The sequence below is a fragment of the Excalfactoria chinensis genome, chromosome 16 (genome assembly GCF_039878825.1).
Source record: "Excalfactoria chinensis isolate bCotChi1 chromosome 16, bCotChi1.hap2, whole genome shotgun sequence".
In the NCBI taxonomy this organism is placed as follows: Eukaryota; Metazoa; Chordata; class Aves; order Galliformes; family Phasianidae; genus Excalfactoria; species Excalfactoria chinensis.
Window position 1 is genome coordinate 4,327,583 of NC_092840.1, and position 18,910 is coordinate 4,346,492.

At 43.5% G+C, this 18,910-nt stretch overlaps 1 protein-coding gene across 5 annotated transcripts in view; it reads right to left on the reverse strand.

Annotated features, from left to right (window-relative positions):
- The window catches only part of CABIN1 (calcineurin binding protein 1), an 89,617-nt gene that overhangs the window by 23,120 nt on the left and 47,587 nt on the right, over nucleotides 1-18,910 (reverse strand). For all 5 annotated transcript variants that reach the window (XM_072351003.1, XM_072351000.1, XM_072351002.1 and 2 more), the window contains exons 31-34: nucleotides 5,300-5,463; nucleotides 3,291-3,387; nucleotides 1,505-2,140; nucleotides 974-1,048 (exon numbers count right to left, since the gene is read on the reverse strand). In XM_072351003.1, the coding sequence (XP_072207104.1) occupies nucleotides 974-1,048; nucleotides 1,505-2,140; nucleotides 3,291-3,387; nucleotides 5,300-5,463 (972 nt within the window). The remainder of the gene's footprint in view (nucleotides 1-973; nucleotides 1,049-1,504; nucleotides 2,141-3,290; nucleotides 3,388-5,299; nucleotides 5,464-18,910) is intronic.

Sequence of the window (18,910 nt, forward strand, 5' to 3'; positions counted from 1 at the left end):
CCCCAAAGCGGTTTCATTACCATTTAAAGAAGCTTATTAGGAAACTCCTTTTATTCTGAAATTTTTAGTCTTAAATCACAGTGCGATGACTTGTATTTTTTCCCCCAAAACAAGTTATTAAGACTAAAAGAGTCTGAATAGGCTGAGAAATGATGTATTTATTAACAAGAACAACCACCTGCTAAATACTAGACTGCAAACAAAGAAAGATTTCCTCTGCAGCACCTCTCCTGACACTTCTGTTCTTTTATGCACTTCAACAGAAAAATGCTACTGGCCTCCTCGGGGCCAAAGCTGCAGAAAAATGTTAGTTCCTTGAAAATCTCACTGAAGAAAAGTTCCCTTTGATCTTACATTCTCTTCTGTTTTTCTGCTAGGAGATGCACTGTCTAAATGCACATGTTAACCTGATATGCTGTGAGGTGATTCTTACCTCAGAACTAACAACTGAGAACATCTATGGGTGCTCAGGACTCAGACACAAAACAGGGAAAAAAATGAGCTGGGACATCTCCTGACAAATAAAAACTCAGACCATTTCAGGTAGAAATTTAGCATGTAGGTAATCCTGTACAGAACAAGTACTGCATAACACAGCCTGCTCCGAGGGTTTGATGCTCCTCTACCCACCTCAACAAAGCCAAAATCATCAGTAGAAAAATATTCATCGAGATGAGAAAAAAAATTGCCTAGAGATTCAAGAGAAAGGTGTATGAAAATGCAAGGTTTAGACTCCAACTGAAGGCACGTGTACTGAAATAAAATGGAAATTAAAAAAGAGTTCTGAAAGGTTTCAGGTATTTCACAGAAAACACAGCTCCCTCCGCTAATGTGGCCACAATTATCTTTAGACAAATGCAACACAAGAAAATCAGATATTTCTAATTTCTGCAAATACTCAACCACACACTTGCCTCTACAGACAATTTAATAGAAGCATGTTTTAAGTAAGCAGAGATTTGGCAGAGCTTACCTGTTTCTGGGCTGACGCTCCCATATGCACCTGGCAAAACTTGACTGCCTGCTCAAGTGCTACTTCTTCATCCACCTGAATAGAGAACCACAATTAATGAAGTCATAATTATTTAGATCATCTATATACCCAATTAAATTCAAACAAAATGAGGATGTGGGGCATAGGGTAAGTGGGAGAAGAAGCACTTCTGCAGCAGAGAGTGATCTTAAGTTATTCAGGATTATATATATAAAGTTACTTAACTCTTCAAACTAACATTTGGGATGAACAAACTCCACACAATTGGTGTTAAGAGTGATTTCAGCAATTTAGGACTGGACTCCTGAATTACAAGACACAGAGCAGCATACTTTCCACCCACACACCTTAGCAGCACTCCTGTCAAGACAGTGGGATCTTTAGGAGATATGCATCTCCCCAACCTCTGAACAGATACAGTGCTAATTACATACGGTTGGTTTGGTGATTACTCTTACTCTGTAACTTTTATTTGTGACTTCACAGATTATTAACAGCAGCATACTCTACCTGCTTAATCAGCATGTATGTTTCAGACATGATCTTCTCAATTTTACCCAGGTCGTAGGCCATAACTTTCTGACCTTGCTGCCACACTCGATAGGCATCAAGCAGAAGTGTTTTCCCAGACTCTACATCTTCCAGTAACTTCCTCTTCCTGCTTGATCTCTGGACAGGTTCTTCTGTAGGTACTGCTTGAACTTTAGTTGCCTGCTGTTGCTGCTTTGAGCTGATGCTTAGCTCTTCCAAAGAAAGTTCTGCAGTCCGGCTCTCTGGAGCTCTCTCTTTTGAGTTCCTGCCAGACTGAAGACGTTCCAGCTCACCGCATTTACACGAAGAATCAATTTTTTCAGGGTCATTGGAATATCCATCAAAATCCATAGGCTCAACAGAACCAGGCCTAGGGAGATCTCTGATTTCCTTGGCATTTTTGTCCTCGTGTTCCAATATGTCCATAGCATTGGGGATTTGTCCCTGAGTCACTTCCTTTACTCCATTTTCAGTACTGTGTGTTACTCCATCAGACAAGACTGTTTTTTTGGGAAGGACATCTTTGCCCTCTTCAGCACTGGTTTTATTAGAAACATCTGTTGTCATCCTTCCTGAAGCAAGGTTAGAAGACTTGGAACTCTGATCTTCTGAAACCTTAATAAAAGAAATAATTCTTCTCTGTTATTACTGAATTCAGAAAGCATTTCAGCACAGCCAAGTAATGACAATGAGTACCTTTAAACTAATGCATCTGCTGAAGAAAACACATTTACTCCAGTTTCATTCTTGTTGGTTCCTGAGTATTAATTAGTTTAAGCCACAAGTATATTAATCAGTGAAAAGCAGCACAGGTTGAACCAGGTGGCAATCTTCCCCTCTCTACCCTCCCCTTCATTCCATGCTATGGAATCTAAAAAGATGAAATCCAAGGTTTGAGTAGCACAAATTTTATTTCCAGTGTGTTACAATCAAAAAATGAACCATTTTCTTTTGGCAGCTGGAGACCAACTTCTAATTTCATAATCTTCCTTTTGGTCATTCTTGTGTAACTTTCTTCTTGTTATTACATGAAAAATTATGCTAAACACAGCTATAACATTTGGAATTTTGTACCTTTACTTTGGTAATGGTCTAAAGCTAGAAAACATCAGCACATCATCCCTTCTTTCTTGGCTTATGAACTATTCATTTATGAAGTATTTTATGCAGAGATCCAGTGTCCTTGAGGGTTTTTTTTCCCTTAGTTTGTTAAGCCTAGACACTGCTAACTTGGAGAAGCTTTAGAAGCCTTAGGAATGAGTTCTTCCTTGACTGCGTTTACAAAAAAACTTTCGATTTCCAGTTATTTTAACCTGAAAGCTGATTAGTATCTAAATGACATTTAAAAATTACATCTTTAAATGTAGCAACAGATCTGGCGCTGTCATGGACTAGCACTTAAAAATTGGCACACATGCAACATCTAGTTGTGTGGTTTTGTTTTGCAAGAGGAATTTTACTTCATCTTGTAAGAGAAGTTGCAACAGACTCCACCTGAAAATGCTGCAGCTCTTATATTCCATGTAATTACTATTGCTCTAAATTTAAGGGAGAGTCACACCAAAGCTACTGTAATCCATTTTCAACCACTATATTTAACACTGCATTTCAAAAATAGAAACAGAATGGTGCCAGAAGAAAGTTTTATATGTAATTGCATGCAATCAAAAAGCATTAGAAGTGATAGTAATATAGCCCTTCAATCTTAGTAGATGTAAGGAATGAGCAAACTGAATCCTATGACCATCAAACACTGCCACCTTACCTGTGTCAGATCGTTCAGTGTGTCCTCCAGCACTTTCACTGTCAGCACAAAGGCTTGCTGGGCCAGAACCTGGCGATCTGCATCACGTAAGTACTTCCTGTGCCACAGTGAAATAACACAAATGAAGCTAGCTGCCAAAAACTGCAGGACTTTAACAGCAAATGCTAGGATTTATTTCATAGCAGTTTTAAACATGCTAGATGAAACGCAAACAAAATGTACTGTATGTGAATATAGTATATTGAAATGTAAAACTTCATCCACATTTTCTTCCACCTCTCCACTTCTATCCCTAAAACCACCAAAGAAAATATGACGAAGAAAAGATGGGGTTGGTGCCATCCACAAGTGGAGGAAAGGGGAGGGGAGAAATGCAAAAGCCACAGCATAAAACAGACAACCTGGATTACAGATTTCTGTTGTCAGGCCTTTGGAGCCCCTGAAATATCAGCTTCCTATTCAAAACTTTCTTGAAAGAGAGCACTAATCACACAAAGCTATCTGGAGCTGTCAGGTGATTTTCGTGTTCTGGATAAGCTGTACATGTGACACTAAGGATATCAGCAAACCCTTCCTCATTCATCATATTGGTTACTTTTGAATGTAGGCTTTTAAAGCTAAAACACTGGCGTGTCAACAATTCTTTTCCATTCACTACTAATAAAAACCTAATACTCTACCCCTACAAAATATACCCTCTCTATGGCTTCATTTAATTTACCAAAACATGGCAACTCCACAGTACTACACTGCTTTAGACCACTTTGAACTGCCCAACTCAGTTTGACAGAAAACTGGGTTTATTTATACATTTCAGAACAGGCTGGTTTTAATAAAAGGGCTCAAATCAAGTCAGTAATTGTGAAGAATATTACTTGGTCAGAAAGCCAACATTTTGAATGAACATTTTATCTCTACACTATAACATTTTGAAAAGTGATGTTTGCTTTGTCTTTCAGGCAAAGTATATAAAAACTTATCATTAGTTCTATTTACTCATTCATTTTAGTTGGGATGCTGCAGGCATTCACCAGACACACCCAGAAGATCTGCATTTATAAGTTCCTTTAACAATTGCAGTTCATCGTGGCTGGCACTGGCTGGTCCAACACATCAAATCACTTGTTTGTTAAATTCAGTCCAGACTTATAAATAACATAATATTTTTAGTACTACTTCAGGCTCGCTTAGAACAGAATTTAAGCCTTCTATGGTCCAGTTCTTCTGATATGTTAAAAGTCAAATATTTTTGGCTTCAAGTTTGCTGAACATGTGGTGACATATTCCCAGACATACTATGATCTATGCAAATTCATATGCACTCACGCTTGAAAACATGTGAAGAAACCTTTACTGCTTTCAACTTACTGCCATCAATCATTCAGCTCCATTTCTTCAGTATCCGCCAGATTAGTTTCAACACACCCCCCTCAGCAAACAACTTGGAACTACCGCAATTGCTTCAATGTTTTCTTTAGCTGTTTATTTTGGTCATCCCATTGATATATATCTGTATATAGTTCATGATAAATGGCTTTCTTTTTTTTTTTTTTCTTAAATAAGTTTAATGCAATTAAAATTAGCTCACCCCTGAATAGGATTAGCTTTTTAAATAGCATCAGCTGCCCGTAGCACCACTGTTTAGGCAGTCAGGGATTACAGGAAGGCAGGATGCCTGTGCTGTGACCTCTCTCAGTGGACGTGGCTCTTACACAAGAGGCCCTGAGGGGTGCAATGCTCTGTTCCACCAGCGAACCCCTTCATGTGATAGCAGACCTATGGATATCTGTTAGGGCAGCTGTGACTGTTCTGAGTTCCAAGGGCAATGAGGAGGAGCTCTAAGCTCTATTCTGGAATCATAATCCTGAGAAATTTAACCACCATCCCACCATATTCCCAAGAAAGTCTGTCTGTAGACTTAACTCCTAAAATAAGAATGTCTTCAAATAAAATAGTTATACAAAGAACAAAACACAGGCAGTAGCAGATTAAAATTTAACGTATCATACTTTCCCTGATCAGGGGTTCTCTGTAGCATAGACGAGACTTTCAGCAGGGTGTTATAATCCTTCAGCTGTGACAGCACATTGAGCAGTAGGACTATAGAGCGGTTCATATGAGATGCAAAACTGCCCGGGCGGTCGATTTCATCCACGGGGATGCGCCAGATTCCCTGCAGAGAGAAGAAAAGAGGGAAACACTAAAGAAGAATCCAGCTGAAAAGGAGAAAAAGCTTAAAAAATGCAACTGGTCCTTCGGCTGAATGGATTTTCATTGAGGGTCAGGGAATAAAGGACAATGCTGTAGTCATTCACACATAGAGATGTCAACTTCAACCAACCAATTAATGCCGGTCATAACAAATGAGGAGTCTTGTAAAAGCCTCCAAACACCTAAATATGAACGATCCCCAGAAAGAAGCAAACAAATATTGGGCATCTTTCTTAAACGTTTGCAGACACACCTACCATAAGCCAAAGGTCAACCATAAGGAAACAAATAACTTAAAATAAGTTTTCCAGGCCTGAGACCTGCAACTAGCCCAGCAACAGCAAGTCTGCATCTTCAAACAACCTGTAACTAAAGGCACTGGGAGCTGACTTATTGCCCTGATGCCAGCAGTGCTCACTGGAGAACTAACCAGCCCCATAAGAACCAGATTCCTCAGCAGTACCCATTTTCCAAAAGCAGATTCAAATTCTAATTCCATTTGTAGGATGTGGGAACATTTGGGGGGGGCAAGACTGGAGATGGATAGAAAATGCAATGTAATTATGATTAGACAGCTCAGATTTTGCAATGTCTATGATAAAGTCTAAGGCGATTTTTCTTCCTCCCAATCTTTAATAAGGATGCTGTCAACAACTAGCAACCATATTTTTAGAATGGAATTCAAGCAACACTATGCATGTAGCTTATATTGGGACCATTCACAAAAATACTGCTGTTACAGCAGCACAAACCCTTCCCTCACTTACAGTGAAAATCTTTGGGGTCTTTTGTACGACTCTGTGGCCACACAGGAACAAACAGTCTCATCGATAAGAGCACTGGACTGAAAATGACTTCTGCTTTCCAAGCCCATGCAGAAAGCAGGATATACAAATATTCATTCTTTTATCCTGGTTTAAAGGTCTTGATTTGATACTTTTAGCTTTGCTTTCAGTGTGAGCAAAACTCTTCAGGCCTTAATACAATGTGAAAGCAAATAAAATGAATGCAGCAATCACAAGTGCCATCTGAACACAAAAGCAGTAGATACGTGTATGTCTGCAGAGCTCCTACGTGTTTTCAGAGAATCTGCAGATCCCACGTATGGGAACTTGGGGGACACCACATGAAAAAGAACCACACAAATATCAGTGTTTTTAAATAGGACACAGTGACTTCAGCTAGATTTAGTGCACAGACTGTTCTGCCAACTTTCCTTACTCTTGCTCCCTAGTGATCAGACACCCATATTTCCTCTTTGTTCCCTGAAGCTCTCTTTAAATCTCCTGCAGCTTTTTTTCCCCATAAAGTACCCAAACCCTCAACATGACGGACTGCCAACATCCACACTATCCCCCCATGGCAGCTGCAATGGCATTACCTGCTCGGACAACTCAGGAGCACTCACCTAGGAAGAGGTCTCATAGGAAACAGCTCCATAAAGCAGCACAAACTTTAAGCAGAAAGCCTTTTGCTTCCCCAGAACTACACAGTGATTTTGCTTTCAGGCTACAGATGAACACACACATTCTAGCACAGATATTTTTGCTTGTCTGCACATATGTAGGCTGGGTTTCTGCCAACCTCTAAAACAACCGAAGGCATCATAATGGCACCATATTGCAACAACCCACTCAGCCAATTTAACTATACAAAACAATTTATGGTCAACTTAGATGCACACTGCAGGCATGGAAGACAGCCAACGTGTAGGTTTCTGGTCTTTTTCAGCATTATCTCATCCTTTATTTGAGTTAGGCAGGTCACTTGGAGTGAGTTTTAGAATACCATATCCGAGATAGAGGAAATTAATTCTGCAGATCTCACCCGTATATTCTGTGTATACAATCGCCATGTAAGATCATCAAGTTGGAAATATCCTTTCTTTAATTGCAAAATGTGAGGGAGAAAATCGGGAGAAAATTCTCTGAAACAACAGATTCAGTCCAACAAAAACTTGCAGGAAGGACCAACTTTGTGCATGAAATGTTGACCTTAACCTGACAATGTTCATCTGCTAGAGAGAAACAAAACTGCTTGCTTGGGCAATGCGGCTCTTCTGCCTTCTCATGTACCTGGTGTTGGAGAAAAAGTTGTAACTACAGCCCACATTTTACGCTTATTCTAACATTACAACACAAAGCCTGGTTTTAAAAAGAAAGATGCTGACTTGTCGTGTGTTGACTTGCAGTTTTACAAATGCAGAACGGCACGGCAGAAGATTGCTGTCTTGTTCCACACCTGCCCACCTCATACACAGCCTGGAACCAAAAGCAGAAGGAAGCCTGCTGCTGGGAGTCTGAACCACCTTCATTCCACCCACCACTATTTTATTAAGCAATATGCAGAACAATTACGCTGAAGTGAGTTTTTCAGATTCTACTTCATGAGCAATGCTGAATTCTTTTCAAGATTGCAGTTTGAGCCAGAAGTGGAGGAAATGGTCTCATCCCAGCCTTTACTAAGGTTTAACTAATTTCATCAGGCCGAATATCAGAATCCTTCAGGAAGAGAGTTCTGACTGTAGACAATATATTGAAACTTCTCCTTTAAAAATGGCCCAACAGCTTTTAAAGCAAAACTTCAGAAATGCAAAGCTTGAAAACAGAAGAACTGGGAGGGCAGACTGGAAAAAGTTATTCAGCTTCAATAAAGCTTTCATACAATCATTTGAAAATTCAGATTTGCTAGCAAAGTATCTCCCTTGAAAGCACACACCAGCAGGAGCACAGACCCTTCTGATAAACATCTTCAGTCCTCCGAAGGCATTTACTGCTGACTGTCACCACACAGGACACCTGACAGAGCATCTCCAGCCCAAGCAACCGGCCAGCTCTTGCAATGCAGCACAGTGCTCTGCAGTGCAGCTCTGCTGCTGGCCACCGCTCTGCAGCTGAAAGGTTCTCCTCCCTTCTGCAACAGCCAGCAAGGTTGTTTACATGGAACTGGAGGAAGGACTGAGAGTCACTTCCAATAACTCCAGAACACCTCCCAAGATCCAAAATATCAAGCTGCTTTCCACGCCTCCCTGGCTAAACAAGCTCCCGAGGGCTGGGAGAAGTAAATCTAATACACGCTGCTAGGAAGAATAAATCTGGGATTTTTTGTAAGTGAAAATTATGAAACAATATTGAACATTAGGTTAAATGTGAAGCTGGATGCTGAACTCAGCACACGACATTACCCATTATGCTCATCTGACTTTGGCTTGGAACTTACTGTACAACTTCCACACTTGAGGAGGGTAAGAAGTGAAGCACGCTGTGCAGAGCTCTGTAAGCAGGAGCTAGAGCAAGAGCAGTACTTTCTAGTTCAGCCACTGAAAATAGCAAGGAAGGAAGTGCTCATTATTCCTCCACACTGTTTGCTTCAGAACTTGAAGGGAGGGGATTCCCTGGGGTTTAGGAATGCCTCTCTGCAGAGGAAGCACTGACAGCTCTCAGCAAACCCCAAACATCCCTGCAGAGGAATTCCGTGCTTCAGAGTGAGCCATTTTCTAAGCAGAGGTCAAACTCCTCTCTCAGCACTTCACAATTTCTCCCAGTGAAATGAAGCAACAGTTGTCATACTTCAGATGATTAAATTCAAAGAAAACAAGTAAATATATCAGGCAAGTACTGCTGCACAGAAACATCTCCCATCACTTTGGATTTAATTCTCAATTTACTACAAGGTCCCCACAAGTGCAAGCTGCACTAGATACCACTATGTCAGTTCCACTGCTGCTGCCTGTAGGTGACCAATGCAAAACCAAGCACTTCACTGACCAAAACCTGTCAGTCTGAGTAACGTCCTATCAAGAAAAGGCATTTTCTAAAAGCAAATCTAATTCATATTCTTTAACAACTGTTATATGATATGACCAAACTAACAAACCAACTAGCAAAATGATCCAGAGAAGCCACCAACTCATAAAAAAAACCTACACAGCATTCTAAAATCTGAAGGTGAATTAAGCACAACTGCAAAACTCCTGGAAAGCTCATACTTCCCTAAATATATTTTATAAGTATGTTTTACTCTAGGGTTAAACACAGCACAGTGGAGTACTACTGGCTTTCCTGTGACATCCCTTTCCTGCTATCTAGGTCAACATCAGACCTTGCACTTAGGAACTGAAAAGGAAGATAATTCAAACTGAACAGTTTCAACACACAGAACTCTAAATGTGGCTCTTCTCAGCTAAGAAAGCATGGTCCAGACCCTCAATGAAGGATATCCCTGCTCCTTCCTGCAAGCATTGCTTTATTTACTGCACAACTTGTTCTGTGTTTGCTCAGCAACTCATGACTTCCTGATAGCTCTGAGTGTAACCATTAAAAGCTCCTCCCTACCTCGTTTAGCAAATTACTACACCAACTTTTCCTCACCCCATCGTAGCATGCTCCCATCTTGCTTATTATTTTGCTTTGTCGCCTGACCTGTTTTTTCTACTTTGTACAGGCAATTCATTATTTTTCCCCCTTCTTCATTGCTATGCAGAACATTGCGGAACGATTCCACTTCTGTGAACAGGAACGCAGGTGAGAAAAAGATACTAAGAAATCAAAGCAGTTACATTCACAATATTATTATTAGCTGAAGGGAACTGCACCATCAAGAGAAAAAACAGAGCTCCTGCCTTCGGTGAGCTAAACTGAGATCTTAGAGACTTCTACAGAGCACCCAGGGAGCATTCCCCTTGGCTGGTTTAGTCTTGTTCACACAGTGCAACAACAGAATATTAAAAACAGCATGATAACCAATAAATGACATTTTAGCAGTCTAGAAAAAGTGTGAGAAATAAGTTAAACCTACAGTAACTTCCTTTTTAAGATGTAATCCTGCTCTGCTCCAACAACTCCTCTCGTTGATAGCACACTGGCTATCAGCATAACAACGTGCATGCTTTCTGGGAGAACTGTGGGATCCTGCAGCATGAATTTAGCAGCATGAAACAGTGACAAACGAAAAATGTTCCAATTATCATATGCTGATTAAAAAAAATAACGCAACGGACCATTCCCATCCCTCATTTTTCTCCACAAAATCTAATTCTTGGAGTTTTCACTGTGAATTGGTGTAACCCTACAGAAGCAAACCCAAGGTATGAGCACAGTTTGGTGGCGTGACCATCTGAGAGGCAGGGGAAGGGAGTTACTTCCTTGCTGAGTAAGCAATTACCTAAAGCCAAAGTGCTTCGTTAAGGTGCTGAGTTAGAAGCTCAGGTGGAATCCGTCTAACAGCAGCAGGGGTACTGATCGCCTCTGCAAAGCACTGCATTTGGGCCTCTGCCAGGCAGAATCTCGAGGTTTTAGTTTGCTTGTTCAGGAAGCTTGAGGAGATTTCAGTGCAATGTTTCCTGCGTACCATCTGATTGCACAATAATGTCAACTGACAGACGCAAAAAGAAAACATCCATACAAAGAAGAGCAAGAAGGCACAGCAGGCTGCTCTCTCAACACAACCTGTTCTGAAGGTGCCATCTCATTCTCCAAGAAACCCCCTCTGATCCTCCCTGTTAGCATCTCCCTCCTCTGCACATCTCACATGCTAAAGCAAAGGTGGATTTAAAGAGAAGAGGGATTGTTTTCTTTCCTTCTGCTGCCTACAGTAAGAAAGGTTTCTCTTCAGACAGCTGGACAGTTTCTCAAATAGGGATGCTACATATTGTAGAGCAGGGGGTAGAAGTGCCGCTCTGCTACACAGAGGGCTCGAATCCTGGGAGTTGGACTCGATGATCTCTAAGGTCCCTTCCAACTCGCACGATACTATGATACTATGATACTATGATATTAATAAAACACTTTTGGATAAATAGTGATGTGCATTTGTTGTCTTTTCTTCAGCTTTGCTCTAGAAGTTGCTTCCTTCTACCAGCTGTAATGTAGGAATGACAGAGGCACAGGCTAGCCAAGGGCTGAAATTGCCAGTAGAAAGGCTTCTCACTGCATCTGTGGGCTTCTCAAAGGACATAACAGGTTTGCCAGTGTGATGCACAAGAGTAGAATCCATCCAAAGGCCTTGTGAGGCACATCCATCCAAAAGAAAACACCAAGGAAGGTGTATGGCAACCCTGGAATTCTTTGTCCTAGAGGACAAAAAGCAATGAAATGCAAAGAGTGTTTCTAGATCTTCTAATTAGCAAGAAGAGAGAAAAAGATGCAGAAACTTAATGAAAGGATATGACACCCTTGATAAGAAAGCTCTTCACTGGGATTTTGCATTTCTTTAGGCATTTTCAGGGGCCAGACACCAGAATAGTTAGATTTCTTTAGCACTAGAAGAAATGGTTAGCAGAGCACATTGCAACAGTGACAGGGGTTCTGACTTTGCCTAACAAGCAATCTGTTGTTTTAAGAGCATTTTCTGCTTAGGTCTTTCTTGCGTATCTGCTACAAGACTGCCTGGTAGCAGATGCAAATGGTACCTAATGAAACAAAGCTTGGTGCAGCCCCTGCTTTAATCCCCTACAGACATTACAAAACCCTCATTTTTCAACAGCACATGGGATTTATTCCATTTCAGAAGTCCATGACATAGACATGTACATTCTGTGATGTTATCTAGAGAAAAGGACATTCAGAGGGTGGCTCACCTGAGCCACAGGCTCTGCCCTGGGACGAGATGAGCTACACTCTGGAAATGACTTTCCCCTATGTGGAAAGAAAGCCTGGATGAGCAAGTCACAACAGAGAACAAATGTCAGGGGAGACAGATCTCAACTGGAACATCCACAGGTGGTTCTGACTGACATTACTGCCATGCTGAGCCCAATTCATTCTTATCCCTAGGGGAGGTACTACAGAACCAGAAAGAGAACTGGGGCTAACACAAGGCTGGGAGAAGCCAGCAATTCCCCAGTTCCAAGCCAAGAGATGGGCAAGGATTGTGAGACTATCACAGTCCTGAGAACCTGGCATGTTATATTACTAACATTCTAATAACACTCCTGCCTTAAATGAAAGCAAGAATAGCATAGCATAACCAAGTCTGGGTAAGAAGAAAGATTAGAGACAGATGTTAGAAATCAGCATTAGGAATACCCATCAATATAACCCAGAGACAGAAGAGTTAAATTTGGCTCCCAAAGGTAGCCTTTCTGCTGCTCTGAGAGTAATAACCAGGCAATGCTCACATGGTAAAGAAAGTTAAACACTGGCCAGATGTTCAATGACACAATCTGAGGAATCTCCAAATGTACCAGGAGCAAAGCAGCTGCTACAAGCAAAAGACAACAGATCTGTCACAAGAACATCAGCTAATTGTCAAGGTGGGAGGATGTGTGCAGCAAAGGAAAAATGCTGAATCTTACCCTCCTTTCTTACAGGTCCCTTTCCTCAAGCTGCTCAGACTGGTTCACTTCTAACATTAAGGTCATTATATAAGATGCTACAAGCAAAACAACAAGAGCTTCATAATAAGTGCTATGCTAATTACTGAGACTCAGCACATTGTTAACGTTGAATTATGAGCTGTTCAGAGCTTCTTCCTTTACTGCACTGCACTGAGAGTCTCCTCGTACAGGATGTCACCTCTTTACCTACACATCCAAGTCACAGACATAACTGTGATGGGTTCCCCAGCACCCAAAACAGGTAGTCCCCATGTACAAGACTTGATGGATTTTGAGCACTTCAAACTAAGCTGTCAGAGAAAGTCCTCTGACTTTGATTGGCATAGAAATGTGAATGTTTTGGTAGATCTTCATTCCCACATGCTTTCCTTGGGAGCAAACAGAAAGCTCAGCTCCTGCCCCACAGCTGACATCCACAATTCCTGCTCTGACAGAAAGCATCCCTCAGCTTTTAGACCCTCTTTCGTGTAATGACACACTAAAATAGCAAGATAAGAAGCACCAAAACCTGAAAAATACTTCAACACACTCATGCCATACCTAGAAAAAGTACCATCACCCACCTGTATGCTTTACAAATACATGGACAAGTTAGACTCAGCAGTCTATGAGAAGCTGGAGGGTCTCAAATTAGCTGTAGAGGAAAACACGGGCGCTTCAGGCATGTCCTCTTTTGTTTCTTTAGCATCAAACCACACAAACACAAGGCAGGAGTGGATTCTGCTCTAGGAGATCTTTGAGTCTGAAGGAATGGAAGTCAAAAGGTCTGCACTGTTCAGGTATGAGAGTTCCCTTATCTCAGGTCATGCTTACAGAAAGTGAATAAATTCCACTGAAAAGGCTGTGAAATGATTCACTAAAGTATAAGAGAACTGTGAAGTGGAATGTAGTAAAGACTTACCAATATTTTTAATACCATGAAAATAAACAAGTGTTATCAATGAGAAGAAAATATCAGATGCCTTACACAATTGTATCTGTACCCAGTTATTTGTTATTAGCCATCAATCTCTAAACTGCTTGCTGGAAAGCAACAGGAATAGCATGTTCCCAACACTGAGTGGTGTCTTGGTACGTCCACACAACCCAGAAGCATTGAGAAATACCTGCACCTTTCTTCAGTGCTGAGAAGAATAAAAGGAACAGAGAACTGATCTGAACAAACATTTGAACTCCTCCAATGATCCAACAGAGGTAAAATGACAGCAGAAGCCAGTTAAAAAGCCTTTTAATCTCTAATCGAAATCCCTTAAGATCTGACTAGAGTTCCCTATTCCTGTTCTTTAAATGCCAGTTTTATAAAGACACACATTTGCAAGTACTTGACTTAGTTCACAGCTCTGCCTGAGGTTTCATAATGACACGGGAATGACAGAAGTACACATCTTGGATTTCATATTGTTTATGAGCCGAAGCTGAAGACAGGAAGCAACTTGTTTGAAATAGGTGGTTAAAAATACTCTATGTGAGTGATTAGGAATCACAACGAGACATCTGAGGTGGTAACAGGGCGTCAGGTCTCGGGGAATGGATACCCTTCACAACCCACTGGAGCTCTACGTGAGTTGGCAAATTTCATCCTCGCCAATTAAGCCCTTCAAATGAAGTTATTAGAAGCTGACAGGTAACTCATTTCATCAGCTCTTCTCCCCCCTACAGCAGCACTGTAGAACACTTCCCTCCTCTGTCTAGCAAGTGGAGGCTCTGAGCGAGTCCCGACGGCTATAAAAGGCAAAAAATTCTCTTACTGTTATGCACCCATAGCTAACCTCAGAATATAGCTTCTCTAAGCTCAGAATATAGCTTCTATTCTCACAGTGGAACTCATATAGCAAAAATGAAATTCATTAACTCAGTTACACCGTATTTTCCCTTTATTTTTTAGGTTAGCATCTAACGCTGTCTTGCTTTCAGAGACTCCCTTGGCAACTCACGTGAAAAGAAGTAGCTTTCTTATCCCATGATAGAATTGGTGGAAATGTCAGACCCAAGCAAGCACTCGGCTGGCCCTGCCAAGCACCTCAGCTAGTGCTGGCTGACCGCTGATAGCACCCGAGGAACAAGTCGTGGCTGAGAGGCTGTAATTCAATTACCCTATTTACAATAATGCAAATCGCAGCACACACAGATCTTCCATATTCAACCGGCAGCGATATTCCAGCGGCTGAGCCCAGCAGAAGGCAGGGCAGTGCTCAGGGAGCTCGGCAGAAGAGAGCACAGCCTGCTGGTGTTTGATTTCAGGGATAGCATGAGCCAGCAATGATTTGTTTGAGGACAGCCAGGGTAATTACTGAGGGGGGAGAAGAAAGGCCTCAGTATTCAGAGTATTTCAGACTCTGACACAGATGCTATAAACACACAGAAGTCATTTTACCGAAACCAATCTGAATACCTGGGGATTCGGAACGTCAGCCTGAACACACTGCAATACAAACACCCTGCAGCTCCCGGGGAAAGCAGAGCCTCCCCAGCTGTATGCTGCAATTCCAAGACGCGCTCCCTGCAAAATACCTCCCGGCTCGCACCGAAATCCCCCGCTGCACAAACACACGCTGCAGCAAATTAAAAACCCAAACCACAGAGCTGCCAGAGCCAACGTCGCAAGCAGCGTGCAGCAAGGCAGTGTGCAGCAAGGCAGTGTGCAGCAAGGCAGTGTGCAGCAAGGCAGTGTGCAGCAAGGCAGTGTGCAGCAAGGCAGTGTGCGCAGCAGCGTTCGTTGCAATTAAGACACGCGTTCTAAAACGATAAGCATGTAACGAGACAAAGCTGACCGGTCCCAACGAACCGCTAATGCCGTGGGAATCCTCTTAAGCCTCCCTCCGCTCGGCGCACGGAGAAGCGACGCTCGGCACGCGCAGGGCTGCGGGCAGGGCGCGGGGGAAGCCCGGCTCCGTGCCGAGCGGACAGCCGGGGCGCTCAGCAAAGCGACGGACCCCAACCCCGCGGTCCGCACGGCGCACAGTCCCTCACCCGCGCGCTCCCCGGCCCGAACTTCGCTCGGCTGCTCCGCTCCCCATTCCCGTCCGCTTCTCCCGCAGCACCGCCGAGCGCCGGGGATTCCCTCCGGCCGCGGGTGACGGCCCCCGGCGTTCCGCACGCCACAGGTGGCTGCCGGCGCTCCGGGTGCCGGGGTGGCCGCGCTCCCCGCGGCTCCCGGCCCCGCACGCAGCCCAGGGCCGCGCCACCCCCCGGGCACGGCCCGCAGCCGCGCTCCCCGCGGAGCAGACGGAGGGAACTTTCCCTGGGCCGCCCCCTCCCCCCGCGCGGGGCGGCCGCTTCCCACGGCCGCGGGGCCGCCCCCGCACTCACCATGCCCGGCGGCGGCCCGGCCTCGCTCCGCCGAACTTCCCCGGCGGCCCCGCGGCTCCGCGCCCGCTCCGCCCCGCCCGGCTCCCCCCCCCCTCCGGCTCCGCTCCGCGCCGCCCCCGCACCCCCACCTGCCCGCGGGCCGGGCCCCGCTGCGCCCGCCTCGGCGCTCGGCTCGCACTTCCTCTCGCACCGGAGGGAGGCCAACCTCTGGAAGCCGCATACCTCAGATTTCCTGCTGCCGCGGTTATTTATTTATTTAGTCTTCTTTTTTTTTCTCTCTACCCCATCCTTCTCCTTTCTCTGCCACTCGGCGCTGTCCTGCCCGTGTCTCACACCCTGGCACGACCCGCTGCTCCCCGCACCGACTGCTGCTACATAAACCTCCCGCAGGTTTTAATCTGCTCGGTTATTCCACGTTAGCTGCTATCCCCTCTCGTGCTGCAGGCTTTTCCCTATGTACTGTCATGTATTAGTGCAAATTAAGTGCTTGTTGTACCTGGAATTAAAAGCATCTTAAAATGCTTAAATAGCCCAGGGACTGGGTGTGCACCAGCTTGGAAATCGGTCATAAAAATTCCAAGCAGCTAAATGCCTTTGGGCATTTCCAGGTTTCAGACTGCCTTACAAACGAGCTAAATCTGTTTAATATCACTAAATGGGATAGATAGGTTAGGTCTGATTCACTGTTGCTTTTGTACAGAAAGACTATTTGAGAGGTCTATTATCAACTTCAATCTAGGAAGCAAGCCGGTCTCTTAGGAGCTAAGAAGGAAAGGGTTTTCACCACAGATAATTGTCAATCCTGTCCAACTCCGAAAGTTCGCCCTTTCTAAGGGGGATGGTTCCAAACTTAATAAAAAGGAGATTTAGGTTGGATGTAAGGAAGGAGTTGCTCACACTGAGGGCAGCGAGGCACTGCTCAGGGTGCCCAGAGAGGTGGAGGTGCCCCATCCCTGCAGACACAGCACTGATGGAGCTGTGGGTGTCCCTGTAGGACCAGACGGCCTTTGGGAGTCCCCTCCAGCTCAAACCATTCTATGATTTCTTAAACAATCATTTTTATCCATCTCCATTACAACCTCGAGGTTTGCACTGCATGCTCCTACCTCACATACCTGCCTGAGCCAGGACAAGCAAGGTCCACTGTGTGCTATTTGGACACGTTTGCATAACTTATGGTGCTACTAAGGGAGAACATTCAAACTATTACCTAACATACAAAATAGAAAGGCATCAGTTCCCTGTACCTATGGAAACCATCAACATACAACAGGACTTCCACCTTCTGAACCTAGAAGGAAAGAGATGCCATAGATCTAGTAGCACTGTGGCAAAAAGCTGTGTAAAGCTGCGTACCCGGTGTTCACAGGCAGGGATTTAGCACTGGGTGCTCATGTCAGGGATAGCCTCAGTGGTTGGAGCACAGCACTAACATGACCTGGAGCACCAGCTCTTCCTTGCACGGCTGTGCTCCTGCTGCCGCCTGCTCCAAGCTCACTGGTGAAATGGCTGCTGCAGAAGATGGCTGGCACCAGCACACACCCCCACATCCCTGGTTCACACACAGCACTATGTAATATCAAAGGCCTTTTCATTAATTATTTTTTTTACACAACGCAGAATTTGGGACACGCTATTCAAGGCTTCAGGCTGATGAGGGGTGAAAGATGAGATGATATTTTCTTAATTGCTTAATGACTTGGGAGACACTGTGCAAATGAGGGCTGCACGAACAGCTAACATCTCCTGCTTTTTATGCTTCATTTGAGTGATACAAGAATGAAACAGCACGGCTTTATACGTTTTGGCAAGGAAAAATGGATGGGGAAACACTGGCAGAGCAATTACAGGAAACTTGAAACATGCCCAGAGTCAACAAGATGACTTAACATTTGTCCTTTGAAAAATAAATGCGCCTAATGATTACTTGCAGTTCAGCAGATAGTCTTCAAGAAGGAGCAATTGTTCGAGGTGCAACTGTTAATCCTGAACAGCGTGTCTTAGACACACTTTTTAGTTACATTTTAAAGGAGAGGAGGATGGCAGAGCACAACTCGACACCATTAAAAAGTGAGCAATTTATATTGCTGTGTTTCCTTAAAAGGCTTAGGTCATCAAATGCATTTTTAAAAAGCCATATCTTTAAATCGATAGCAACCAAAGCAAGACTGAGCAATATCTCAGCTGCAGTCACCCACTGGGTTGTGAACTCTAGCACATGCTTTCCAATGCCACAATGCTCTGAGCCAGACAAGCCAGAAAGGGATTTTCCACTTTTAAGCATTTTTAACTCTCGCACACTGGGATTTCTTGATTAAGTGCTCTGGGATGAATAATAAATACTCAGAAATATTCCAGACCTCTCTGCACTGCAGAGATAAGGGTGCAGGCTTTCCATGCAGGCTTTCCATGCAAGCGCAGTATCTGAGTATGTTAAGGTCAATATACATATATTTGAAGTTGTTTCATTTTAAGTGATGTTCTTCAGAGGGCAGGCACTGTAAATCCTAGCATGAACTCTGTTTCAACATCTTCTATTTTAAAGGAAGTAGGATATTGTTTTCACTTAGAGATGGCTTTTTCCCTCCTCTCCATGCAGAGGGAAAGGTAATCTCAAGCTCACACAGGCAATTAAAGTCCTGCAGGAAACAGAAAGCGTTCTTCCTTCAGCAGCACTATTCGCTTCCTTTGATTCCGATTTTTTTTAATCGTCTTGCAAGCAGATAACAAGAGCTACCAGACCAGAATATTTGCCTGGAAAACC